Source organism: Otolemur garnettii, unplaced genomic scaffold (genome assembly GCF_000181295.1).
Source record: "Otolemur garnettii isolate 467f Iridium unplaced genomic scaffold, OtoGar3 scaffold00091, whole genome shotgun sequence".
Lineage (NCBI taxonomy): Eukaryota > Metazoa > Chordata > Mammalia > Primates > Galagidae > Otolemur > Otolemur garnettii.
Genome location: NW_003852486.1, coordinates 6,622,230 through 6,635,392, shown reverse-complemented (window position 1 = coordinate 6,635,392; position 13,163 = coordinate 6,622,230). Strand labels below are relative to the sequence as shown.

Below are 13,163 nucleotides of genomic sequence, written 5' to 3'. Positions count from 1 at the left end.
CATTGTTGTTTTGGCGGGTCCGGGCTGGGGATTCGAACCCGCCACCTTAGGTGTACGTGGCTGGCGCCTTAGCCGGTTGAGCTATAGGCGCCGAGCCGGAAACTGAAATTCTTATCCTCTGGTGGTGGGAATCTAAAATGGGAGATAGTCAGGTAGTTCCTAATAAGGTTAAACACAGAGTAACCATGAGACATAGCAATTCCACTCCTAGATACGTATCCAAGAGAATGAACACATATGTACATGAGAAAACCTGTATATGAATGTTCACAGCAGCACTATCTATTATAGCACAAAAATGAGAACCACCTACCAACTGAATAGCTATCAACTGAAGAATGGATAAAGAAAATGTGGCATATGCATACAATGGAATGTTATTTGACAATAAAAAGCAGTAAAGTATTGACAGGTGCCACACCATGCACAAACCTTGAAAGCACAATGTTGAATGAAAAAAACAGACATAAAAGACCACATAATGTAAGATTCCACCTATATGAAATATCCAGAATGGGAAAATCCACAGAGTTACAACACAGATTATGGTTGTCTGGGGCTGAGGAAGAGGGTCATGGGGGTTCATGGGTGATGGCTAACTGGTATAGCACTACTTTTTTTAAATGATAAAGTTTTAAAATTAATTTTGGTGACTGTTGCACAATTTTGACAATATACTAAAAACCATTTAATTGTACATGTTAAATGGATGAATAGTATAGTACGGAATTTCATAGAATAGCTCAGAATAGCTGTTAGTAAAAAAAGAATCATCAGGGTGGCGCCTGTGGCTCAGTAAGTAGGGTGCCAGCCCCATATACTGAGAGTGGTAGGTTCAAACCTGGCCCCAGCAAAACTGCAACAAAAAGATAGCTGGGTGTTATGGCCGGCACCTGTAGTCCCAGATACTTGGGAGGCTGAGGCAAGAGAATCACCTAAGCCCAAGAGCTGAAAGTTGCTGTGAGCTGTGATTCCATGGCACTCTACTGAGGGTGACAAAGTAAGACTCTATCTCCATAAAAGAAAAAAAAAAAAGGGCTCAGCACCTGTGGCTCAAGGGGCTAAGGTGCCAGCCACATACACCTAAGGTGGCGGGTTAGAATCCAGCCCGGCCCACCAAACAACAATGACAGCTGCAACCAAAAAATAGCCGGGCGTTGTGGCAGGCGCCTGTAGTACTTGTACTTGGGAAAGTGAGGCAGGAGACTCGCTTGAGCCCAGGAGTTGGCGGTTGCTGTGAGCTGTGATGCCTGCCACAGCACTCTATCCAGGGGGACAGCTTGAGGCTCTGTCTGAAGAAGAAGAAGAATGATCATCAATGACAAAGTGTATATTTTGTTATATCATTTTTTAAAAAAGATCAAACTGTTAATAAGATGACTGAGGTGGTGCCCATAGCTCAGTGGGTAGGACACTGGCCTTATACACCAAAGCTAGCAGGTTCAAACCCAGCTTGGGCCAGCTAAAACAACGACAACTGCAACAACAACAAAAATAGCCAGGCCTTGTGGTGGGTGCCTGTAGTCCCAGCTTCTTGGGAGGCTGACACAAGAGAATTGCTTAAGCCCAAGAGTTTGAGGTTGCTGTGAGCTGTGAAGCCACAGAACTCTACCCAAGGCAACAGCTTGAGACTGTCTCCAAAAATAAAAAAAAGAGATAATTACAAATTGCAATACTGCCTATTCAGTGATATAAAAGAATTAATTTTTTTCTAGTTTTAATAATGGGATTATGGTTATGTTAGAAAATGCTCCCTATCTTTTGAAATTAAATATAGTAGGCAAAATGGTATAGGGTCTGAGATTTGCTCTTAAATGATACGAAACAGGCTTGGCACAGGTGGCTCAAGCGGCTAAGGTGCCAGCCACATACACCTGAGCTGGCAGGTTCAAATCCAGCCCAGGCCTGCCAAACAACAATGATGGCTGCAACCAAAAAATAGCTGGGTGTTGTGGCGGGTGCCTATAGTCCCAGCTACTTGGGAGGCAGAGGCAGGAGACTCGCTTGAGCCCAGGAGTTGGGAGATTCCTGTGAGCTGTGATGCCATTGCACTCTACCCAGGGCAACAGCTTGAGGCTCTGTCTCAAAAAAATAAATAAATAAATAAATAAATGATACGAAACAGTGGAGGTGAGAGGTTTAAGGATGGAGTCTGGCCAGAGTTCCAAAGACGGAGAGGAGGCCAGTCCAGGGATTAAGGATTGGTTTTAGTTTAAAGGAGCAGAATGGAGTATGACCAGAAGTCAGCTCAGCTGAGTTATTTTAAGAGATTTTTATTAGTGTAGTTGGAATGTGGGGGGGGGGGCATGAGAAGTGAAGGAAGTCATCGTTTCTGCAGAGTTAAAGATGCTGTGTCTGAGACGGATTTTAGAATTATAGCCCTCCACAAAAGTTGTTAAGTCTTGCACAAAGGCCTTATCTCTAGTGCTAGCTAGGAGCAAGGTAGGAGATTTTGAATTATACATTCTTTTGAATAAGACTCATCAGAAGATTTTTGACATTCATCCATGATCATTTGTCTGTTTTTACTGCTGAATAACTTTATTTTTTTAATAAACCATAGTTTGTTCATTCTCCCAATGATGAACATTTGGGTTTTGCAGTTTTTGGTTGGGGTCGGGTTTGAACCCACCACCTCTGGTATATGGGGCCAGCGCCCCATGGGAGTGGCCTAAATATCTATTTTTTTTCTTTTGAGACAGAGTCTTAATCTGTTAACCCAGACAAGAGTGCTATGGAGTCATCCTAGCTCACAGCAACTTCAAAGTTCAGGTTCAAGTGATCCTCCTGCCTCAGCCTCTTGAAGTAACTGGGACTACAGGTGCCCACCAGACACCTGGGTAATTTTTTAAAATTTTTATTTATTTATTTTTTGAGACAGAGTCTCACTATGTCGCCCTCGGTAGAGTACCCTAGCATCACAGCTAATAGCAACCTCCAACTCTTGGGCTTAAGCAATAATCTTGCCTCAGCCTCCCAAGTAGCTGGGACTACAGGTACCTGCCACAATGCCCAGCTAGTTTTTTTGTTGCGATTTGTCATTGTTGTTTTAGCTGGCCACGGCCGGGTTGGAACCCACCAGCCTCGGTGTATGTGGCTGGCGCCCTACTCACTGAGCTCCAGCGCCACCCTAATTTTTCAACTTTTAGTGGAGACAGGATCTAACTCTTGCTCAGACTGGTCATGAACTTCTGAGCTCAACGGGTCCTCCTGCCTCACATCCCAGAATGTTACGATTACATGAATGAGCCACTGCACCCGGCCTTGGGTAATTATCTAGATGTAGAATCGCTGGGTCATCGATTTACAAAGGCTGATTTTATCAATTTTTCAGTACGGTTAAGATTTTTTTTTAAATAAATATAAATATTCACCTCTGCTCAGATGACAAAGATATTGTCCCATTTTACTCCAGTAGTTTTGAAATTTTTGCTTGTACGTGAAGGTCTCTTGAATTTATCTTACCTAAATGTGTAGTAAACAAGGTATTCGCTTTTTCTTATGGTTATCCAGTTGTTCAGCGCCATTTCATAAGAAAACTTTCCTTTTCTCCATTGTGTAGCATTGGAGCCTTTGTCTCTTCCATTGATTCATATATTATATTCCTGTGCCAACATCATATAGTCTTAATTTTGTAGCTTCAGAATAAATTTTTTTTTCACAGTTCATCCAGAATCGGAACACAGTAAAATCTTAAAATGGGGTCGTGAAAGTCAACCTCTGACTTTACTGTTTATAATCAATCCTTTTGGCTATTTCAGATCCTTGGCACTTTCACCTAAATTTTAGAGTCAGCCTGTCAACTGGAAATTATCAAGCTTTTCAACTGCACGAAATTGCAGCCGCTTTCCACAATATTGTGAAAGCTAAGTGAAATGATCCTCGAGAGCGCTCAGATCCGCGCCCTGGGACGAACGCGGATACCATGAGCCTCCATTTTACCGACCGGCAAACTGAGGCTCGATAGCCGAGACTTACCCAGGCCCTCGCAAAGCCGGCAGTGGCGCGGCGGGGGCGGTCTGGCGCTGCGACAGCACCGCCCACCCCGGCCCAGCTTCAAACACCTGCGCCCGGACGGGTTCCAACGCCCCGGAGGTGGCACTCAGGCGGGAGTAGGCCGGACCCGTCATGGCGGTGCCGCGGCCAGCGCCGGAAGTGAACTGCGGGCTACCGCTCCCAGCAGTCCTCGCGGCGCGTCCCAGTTGACGCCGGCGGAGCAGCAGCCATTGTCCGTGACCGAGGTAAGGCCTTCCGCCAGCTGTGCGGTCGCGTTGTAGCGGTCGCAGCTGCGGTGCTGGAACGTCGAGAGAGCCAGCGTGGAGAGGTGGCGCTGCGGTCGGGGCCGGCGCGGCGCCAGGGCAGGTCCTGCGCCTGCCCTTCCCGCGCCGGCTTCGCAACCCCGTTGCCCTCGGTCCGCCAGCCTCCCGCCTCCGGGCGCGCGGCCTCGGCCCAGGGAGCCCTGCGGGCCGGGCCCGGCGCGCCTTTGTCCTCGAAGCCGCGCGTGGGGCTCACAAGCGCACAGCTGGAGCAGGCCTCGGCACGGGATAAAAGCCAGACGTCCCCGGCGAAGAGCCCCCGAGCCTGCTAAGTGGTCTTCCAAGGATCGGGGCACCGGGGGCCGCCAGCCAGGTAAGGCCGCCTGCTTGCTGGGACGAGTTTCTGGAGCATCACGTCAGTGTCTGGGGTGTCGAAGGAAATCTGGGCGGGAAGCCGGAGGCGGGAAGCAGGTGATGAGGACGCTTCTCAGATCGGCAATGGGAATAATAACCTCGTTTCATTTCCCAGCTGGCGTTTCTCATCCGTGCCCATTTACCTAAAGCGTTGTGAAGGACAGCAAACGCGAGCTAGGTTCCTTAACATTTTGTCGATTTGTAAACAACAGTGGAAAAGCAGTTTATCTGCTTTGAATTTTGGTGTAGATCCCAGTCCTCATGAGGGCCAGCGCGGGTGTCTTAGTGTTTTATACACATACGTAGGAATGAGAGGTCGAGGGAAAAGAACTTGTACAAAGACCTGCAACCTGGGGAGTTAGGGATCTGAGCCCCAGGCCCATCTCGGACTCCTCCACACCACACCGGGAGGGGACAGACAAACTTGGGCCCCGTAAGTGGATTATTTTGGAGTGGCGGAAATAAAATTTACACATCATGTTCACTAATTTAACCATTTTAAATCTGCATTTCAGTGGTTTTGTTGTATATTCACAAAGTTGTACACTCATCACCGCTAATACTAGAGCGTTTCATCACCCCCCCCAAAGAAACCCCTGTACCCATTAAGCAGTCACACCTCATTTCCCTCTTTCCTCAATTTGAGACAACCACTAATACCACATATATGAGGATTGCAGGTAGATTTGACAGTGTTTTTTGGCTATATTAACTGAAAAGTTCCATTTGTTGTGACTGGCTGTCTCTTGGGAATGGCTGACAAATTTCTACTCTCTCATCCAGGATGGTGCCCTTTTTTCACCTTATGTAAATTGTCCTTCATTTCTTTACAGGAATTCTATCATATTTTTTAACATTCAAATTGTATTCTAAATTCTGTTTTCTTTTAATGCTCTTTAGGAGTCTTTTGTTGCTTCTGCAGATGAGTTCCTTACCTTGTTCCCACTGGATCTTCTTGAGAAAAAATTTTGTCTTTTTATACTTTTATCACTAGGTTGAGAATTGCAGTGCTCCTGGTCTGGCACCTGGTTGATCAGTCCTTTGGGATGGCAGCCATCAACCCATGGGCCTCCTGGGGTGCGTCCAAATCCTATTTCTTCAGAGCCTCACCTAGCTGTTAACCTGTTATAGCAGGGCAGTATGTCAGAGCTGGGGGAGAGGGGGCTGGGGACTTTGAGGGATGAAAGGGGGTTTGTTTGTCTTGGTATAGACTTAGAGCTGGTTGAGAATTAGGACTGGTTGGTGATAAAGGAGGAAAACTGTTGTCATAAAGGAAAATATAACTATCTTTTTTTCTAGACAGAGTCTTACTTGCTGCCCTTGGTAGAGTGCCGTGGTATGATAGCTCAGAGCAACCTCAAACTCCTGGACTCCAGTGGTTCTCTTGCCTCAGCCTCCCAAGTAGCTGGGACCACAGGTGCCCAGCCCACCACAGCACCTGGCTATTTTTAAAGACAAAGTCTGGCTGTGGCTCAGGCTGGTCTCCAACTCATGAGCTCAGGCAGTCCACCCACCTCAGCTTCCCTAGTGGGAAAGTGTAACTTTCACATACAGTAGAATCTCTGTAAGCTGACCACTCAAAGGACTGTAACAAACTGGTCGGCATAGAGAGGTGGTTCACATAAAGAACTAGGTCTTCTGATATATCCATGTGTTGCATGACTGGTTTTTGAAAATGAGGTCAATTTAAGGAGGTGTCAATGTAGGGAGGAATCAATTATGGCGTTTCTACTGTGTTTTATAGTTGTCTCCTGAGAAGTGTCATTAGCTTTAAGAGATTTTCTGGTGATTTGTGGGGGTTTCTTAGAAAACAGCCATATATACAGTGTGCTCTCTTATGCTCCCATTTTTTTTTGTTTTTTGTTTTTTTACCTTTATTAGTGTTTATCACTTATTGCATTGGTCTGTAATTTGGAAACAATGTTGAGTAATAGTGTGATGTCAATGGTGTGCTTTAAGTGATATTTTATTTACTGAGTATCCTTTTACTACTATCATTTAAAAAAAATTAGATCATGCCAGACCGTGGTGGCTCATGCCTATAATCCTAGTAATCTGGGAGGCCAAGGCATGTGGATTGCCTGAGCTCATGAGTTCCAAGACCAGCCTGAGCCAGAGTCAGACATCATCTCTAAAAATAGCTGAGTGTTGTGACAGGCACCTGCAGTCCCAGCTACCTTGGAGCAAGAGAATCGCTTAAGCCTAAGAGTTTGAGGTTGCTGTGAGCTATGATGCCACGGCGCTCTATCAAGGGTGATAAAGTGAGACTGTCTCAAAAAAAATTAGATTTATTTTATTTTATCAGATACCTGTTCAGTCACTTAAAGTGTTCAGTTTTAAATTGTGTTGTGGCTACATTATATTAATAAATTTACTAATAGTAACCCACTTGTGCATTTCTGTATGAATCCAACTTTTGTTGGATTTTTTCTTTTCACATGCCTTTGGGTTCTATTTATGGAATTTTGTCATGCCTACTAGTGAGACAGTCTTCTTTTTCCATTTTATCTGCTTTAATCACCAGGTTTGGCATCACAGTCCTAACTTGATCCTTCTTTGCAGGTGCTTTTACAGACCAGTCTTGGAGGATGGCAGCTATTGACCCATGGACCTCCTGGGGTGAGTCAAGAGACTGTGTTCTTGTCAGGGCACTTTGGCTTCCATGTTGTGACCTCTCCCTGTAGTCATCTGCCATAGCTGAGGATCAGAACTGGGGACCAGGTGTGGGACTTTAGGGAAGGGGGGTTTGTGGTCCAGATCTGTCTCTGTGCAGAGTTGGAACAAGTAAGGAATGGAAAACTCTGCTTGGAGATGAGGTGATATTCTATCTTAAGGATAGGATGCATGAGAACTAACGTGTGGCCATTTAGGGTTCAGGCCCAGAAAGGCTGTGAACAGATACTACTACTCAGGGATGGTGCCTCATAGCATAGAAGTCAGCGAAATACTCACTTGTTCAGGCACTTTCCTAACCTTCTCTGAGCCCTGGTTTTTTAGTCTTAAAAATGAGGATGTCCAAGGGGTATCATAGAGACTGGCCCTCCTCAGCCCCCCAGGAGGAAAGGCTTATGTTGGCAAGCATCTGGCAGGGAGAGCTGCCTCCATGACTTCTTTTTCCTTCTCCAGTTCTATGTCCTCAGGACCCTGCCTGGCAAGTGGAGGGAAGCCCTGAGGAGGGGAGGAGGGCCATCAGGCTCCCAACAGCCCAGGTCCAGGTGAGATGGGGCTTCCACTTACTCCTGAAGGGCTGCCCTGTACCCAAAGGATAAGTGTCCAGGTTACCCCTGCCCATCCATGTATATGTGGTCCCTCAGTTTATAACACCTAGAATTTGGGTAGAGAGAGAATGAACAGAAAGTTAGTGCTTCCTGAATGCAGATAAGGAGAATTCAGGCAATGTTTCTTCACTTGGAGGCAAACTGTGAATCATCATCTCCATAGTACTGAGCCCTATGTCCCAGGTTGTTGTGGTTGATGGGGGACAGCCTTCTTTCCTCTTCCCACCTCTGCTCATTCAATGCCTGATTTTGGCTGTTGCTGTGCAGTGAGCTCTGTGCTTGCTGTGAGGGGAACAGAGGTGTGAGCTAGCACTCTGAGGAATTCCCAGACCCCTTTATAGGGTTATTCACTGAGCTAATGATGCCTCACAGCCTGGGGCTACACATGCAGTGCAGGCGGGTGAGAAGCCTGAGATTTGTAGGGAGGCCCCAAGCCTGGGAGGAGCTCAGGCCAACTCATGTTTTGTGAGATGGGATGGAATCTGCACAGAAGTTAGTAGGGCTACAGAGCTGCTGGGATCCTTATGCTATGGAGGGGGAGGTTGCCTGGGAGACCTGGGCCAGAGGTGAAGGGAATGTATCAGCCAGATGGACACAGCCTTGTGAACAGGAGTCTGGCCTCATGCAGCACCACAGGTGTGTGTTTGGTGGGAGGGTAGGTGACACATCGTGTTTGGTTGAAGACTGACCCCAGTTAGATTTTAGGCTGGAGAGGCCAGGACGAATCCAGCTGAGCCCTGAATGCCTGCTGCAGAGTTTGTTCTCCATCCTGGTGGTAATAAGGAGCCTCAGAAGTGTTGGGAACAGGAGGCACCAGGGTCCAGAATGTGGCTGGTAAGATTCCCATGATGGGTGTGGGAAGGAGGCTGTGGGAAGCAGGCTGGCATTTCAAACTTCAGTCTGACCATAGGCTGGGAGCTGGGTAGGAGAACAAGGTCAGACAGCTCTAAGGTAATCAAAGAAGGGGGTTTTGTAGCTGTGAGGGCATAGGGTGGCTCCCAAGAGAAAGAAGACAGTGGAGTTGGTATGGGAGAGATATCCTCTCCCTCCTTTCTTTCTCCCTGGCCTCCTCAGCAGAGGCAGCCACTTAGTATTTTTTTTAGAAGAGCTTTATTGAGATGATATACACATATGACAAAGTTTACTTCTTAAAGTTCACAGTTCATTGGTTTTTAGTGTATAGAACATTTTCATCACCACAAAGAAATCCTATACCCATTAATAGTAGTCACTTGCTGTCTCCATCTCTCTCAGGCAACCACTAAAATGCTTCCTGTCTCTGTGGATTGCCTATCCTGAACATTTCATATAAATGGAATTGCATAATTTGTGGCCTTTTATGGCTGGCTTTTTTCACTTAGTGGAGCATTCTCAAGGGCCATCCATGTTAATAGAGTACATCAATATTTTATTTATTTATTTATTTTTGAGACAGAGCCTCAAGCTGTCCCCCTGGGTAGACTGCCGTGGCATCACAGCTCACAGCAACCTCCAACTCCTGGGCTCAAGCGAGTCTCCTGCCTCAGCCTCCCAAGTAGCTGGGACCACAGGTGCCTGCCACAACGCCCGGCTATTTTTTGGTTGCAGCTGTCATTGTTATTTGGTGGGCCCCAGGCTGGATTTGAACCTGCCACCTTAGGTGTGTATGGCTGGCGCCTTAGCCACTTGAGCCATGGATGCTGAGCCAGTATTTTATTTCTTTCCATGACTGACAATATTTCTGTTTTAATTTTTAATTTTCCATTTTCAGTTTCTTAGGGCTGTCTCCATATTTTTAAATGGGAGATATTTTTATTTGGGGTAATTAATTAAATTTACATTTACTCTTTGACTACCTGTTACGAAAAACAAAGGAAAATAGTCCTAGTACTTTATGTCTTTTATTTGTAAGTTAAAATAATGACTCAAATAAATGTCAGATGCTATGATGTAAAAATATTTAAAATAGCATCTCTACTTCATGCCTCCCCCCAAGTTAAAAACAATTAGTAAAGCTTCTTATAGTTTCATAGCTGATGGGCAAAGTATATCAAAACTATGCTGTCCTCATATGGCAGCACTGCTGTTCCCCAGCAGCAAAAGGCCTAAACTACGTGATATTGTCTGGCATCAGAATTTGGGTGAACTGTGAGGTTTGCTGCTATTGAGATGTGCAGTCACTATTGGATCCTATAGCAGATTGATTAGCAGTGAAGCTACGGTAGGCTGAAAGACTAGCCCTGAACTCAGTCTTTTGGGAACAGAAGTTAGCTGTAGTAAGATGTTTCGTGAACCTGCATGAAGAGTAAATGAACCAGACGGTGAATGGTGGGGAATTAAGAAAATAACTCACAAGAGACATAGATTACACAAAAGATAAAGAGATAGGTGGGGAGGTCTGGTGCAGCTGATGACTGCAGCCAGCACCCATCATTTGAACAGCTTTATTTATATAGTACCTAAACAAGTTTGTTTATATTAATAATTTTGCATATCAGTAAGGAAAGCAAGTGAGAATATTTTCCTTTTTTTTTTGAGACATTTTCACTATGTCACTATCTCTTCTTTAACTTACTAAGTTGAAGTTTAAGAGTGTGGAGATTAACCAAAATGAAATTGGGATCATGGCTCGGCGCCTATGGCTCAAGTGGCTAAGGTGCCAGCCATACACACCTAAGGTGGCAGGTTCGAATCCAGCCCAGACCCACCAAACAACAATGATGGCTGCAACCAAAAAATAGTTGGGCGTTATGGCGGGCGCCTGTGGTCCCAGCTACTTGGGAGGCAGAGGCAGGAGACTCACTTCAGCCCAGGAGTTGGAGGTTGTTGTGAGCTGTGAAACCATGGCACTCTACCCAGGGGGATAGCTTGAGGCTCTGTCACAAAAAAAAAAAAAAAAAAAGAAATTGGGATTATTTCTTATAAGTTGCCAGAGGCAGTGCCATCTTTTGAGAATAAGGGTGGTCACCATTTCTTAATACGGAGTTAAAACTCGTTTTGATGTTTTGCTCAAATGCATCCATTTTAAAAGGACCAGGAGGTTATGATAATAAAGCAGTAGGCATATGAGAAGTAGGAAAAAGTAGCAGAAAAGCAGGACAATTAGGGTCAATGCAAGTAAGCTTTGTCATTTCTAAAGCATGGGTGGCTGTGGTTAGAGCTTCTATTACACCCAGTGTTAAAGAACGAGAAATGGAAGGGTTAGCTGGTCCTTTAAGAATGTCAAAAAGGGGCTCGGTGCCTGTGGCTCAAGCAGCTAAGGCGCCAGCCACATGTACCTAAGGTGGCGGGTTCGAATCCCCAGCCCGGCCCGCCAAACAACAATGATGGCTGCAACCAAAAAATGGCCCGGCATTGTGGCGCCTGTGGTCCCAGCTACTTGGGAGGCTGAGGCAGGAGACTCGCTTGAGCCCAGGAGTTGGAGGTTGCTGTGAGCGTGATGCCATGGCACTCTACCCAGGGGGATAGCTTGAGGCTCCGTCTCAAAAAAAAAAAAAAAAGAATGTCAATAAAGAATGTCTGTGACAGTATAAATTATTTAGTTTAATATTTTTCAGATCCTTATTCTTTCTTTTTTTTTTGTAGAGACAGAGTCTCACTTTATCACCCTCAATAGAGTGCCGTGGTGTCACATAGCTCACAGCAACCTATAGTAAGCCACAGTCTCCTATAGTAAGTTTTTTGGGGGGTGTTTTTTTTCTTTTTTTTTTTTTTTTGCAGTTTTTGGCCAAGGCTGGGTTTGAACCCACCACCTCTGGTATGTGGGACTGGCGCCATTGCCCTACTCCTTTGAGCTACAGGCGCCACTCTCCTGTACTAAGTTTTTATGAGGAACAGAGCCAATTAATATCTCCCATTAACTGTTGAAAGTCATTCAGGGTAGTTAATTTATCATTACAAATTTGGAGTTTTTGAGGGTATATCTGATGATTCTCAATGAGGTAACCCAAATAGGAAAAGGCAGGGAACACTTTGTATCTTTTCAGGGGCTGTACATAACTCAAAGGCAGTTAGAGAGTCCTGTAATTGGGTGAGAATAATGGTCAGTGTAAAAGAATCAGGGTGGGCAAGTAAATTGTTATTCATATAATGAATAACATAGCAGTAGGAAATTCTTAGGACATGCATTTGATCCTTCCTGGGTATGTCAGTACATTTATTTTATCATTCCAGTGTTGTTGTTTTGTTGGTATTTTTGTTTTTGAGACAGAGCCTCAAGCTGTTACCCTGGGTAGAATGCTGTGGCATCACAGCTCCCAGCAACCTTCAACTCCTGGGCTTAGGCGATTCTCCTGCCTCTGCCTCCCAAGTAGCTGGGACTATAGGCACCCGCCACAATGCCTGGCTATTTTTTAGTTGCATTGTTGTTTGGCAGGCCTGGGCTGGATACCAACCCACCAGCTCAGCAGTATGTAGCTGGCGCCTTAGCCGCTTGAGTCACAGGCACCGAGCCAGTAGTAGCTGTTTTTATTGGTTACAAAACCTAAGTTCATATACAAAATTAGGAACACATTTAGATGCCTCTTTTTTTTTTTTTTGCAGTTTTTGGTCCGGGCTGGGTTTGAACCCACCACCTCTGGTATGTGGGACTGGCGCCCTACTTTTTGAGCCATAGGCATGGCCGTAGATGCCTCTTCTGAAAGAACGTTTTGGTCTTCTTTAACTGAGTTTTTTAAAAAAATAAAAATAATACAGTTTTTAAACACAGTTTTGAAACTTAAAAGTGCAGTAATATCCTTAGTTTCCTTTATCTATGAAATGGTGCAATTCTGATTCAAAACTGGTAAGATCATAACAAATTTTGTCTGCACTACTTGATACTAACATTCAGGTACATGTTAGTTTGCACTTAAAATACAAGAGGAAATAGGAATTGTCACAGTAGAGGCCCAATTTTAATCTTAATGTGTATAAATTTTAAAAGGTAATTGTCAGTTAAGTGTGGAGAGTTTAGAAGAAACTAAACTGAAAGGGGTACAATTCACAGTATGAAGAAGATTGGGACTTTAAGGGTTTCCCTGAAGTTTGTGATCTTAATTAGCTTTGACTTTGTTATTCTTACTTTATTTATTTTGGAGGAGGGGGACAGAGTCTCATTATGTCACCCTCAGGAGAGTGCCGAGGCTTCACAGTTCCCAGCAACCTCAAACTCTTGGGCTTAAGTGATTCTCTTGCCTCAGCCTCCCAAGTAGCTGGGACCACAGGTGCCTGCTACAATGCCTAGCTTTTTTTTTTT

The 13,163-nt window shown here is 45.1% G+C and overlaps 1 protein-coding gene across 3 annotated transcripts in view; it reads left to right on the top strand.

The window, feature by feature from the left end:
* Positions 1 to 4,193: 4,193 nt before the first annotated feature.
* ZNF606 (zinc finger protein 606) overlaps positions 4,194 to 13,163 on the top strand; it is a 33,689-nt gene continuing 24,719 nt past the window's right edge. The window contains exons 1-4 of one of the 3 annotated variants that reach the window (XM_003795340.2): positions 4,202 to 4,241; positions 5,665 to 5,747; positions 7,233 to 7,289; positions 7,797 to 7,885. In XM_003795340.2, coding sequence (XP_003795388.1) covers positions 5,717 to 5,747; positions 7,233 to 7,289; positions 7,797 to 7,885 — 177 coding nt within the window. In that variant the 5' untranslated portion in view covers positions 4,202 to 4,241; positions 5,665 to 5,716. Of the gene's footprint in view, positions 4,242 to 5,664; positions 5,748 to 7,232; positions 7,290 to 7,796; positions 7,886 to 13,163 lie in introns of those variants that run through there. The other 2 variants (XM_012808555.2, XM_023516422.1) reach the window with 2 other exon arrangements.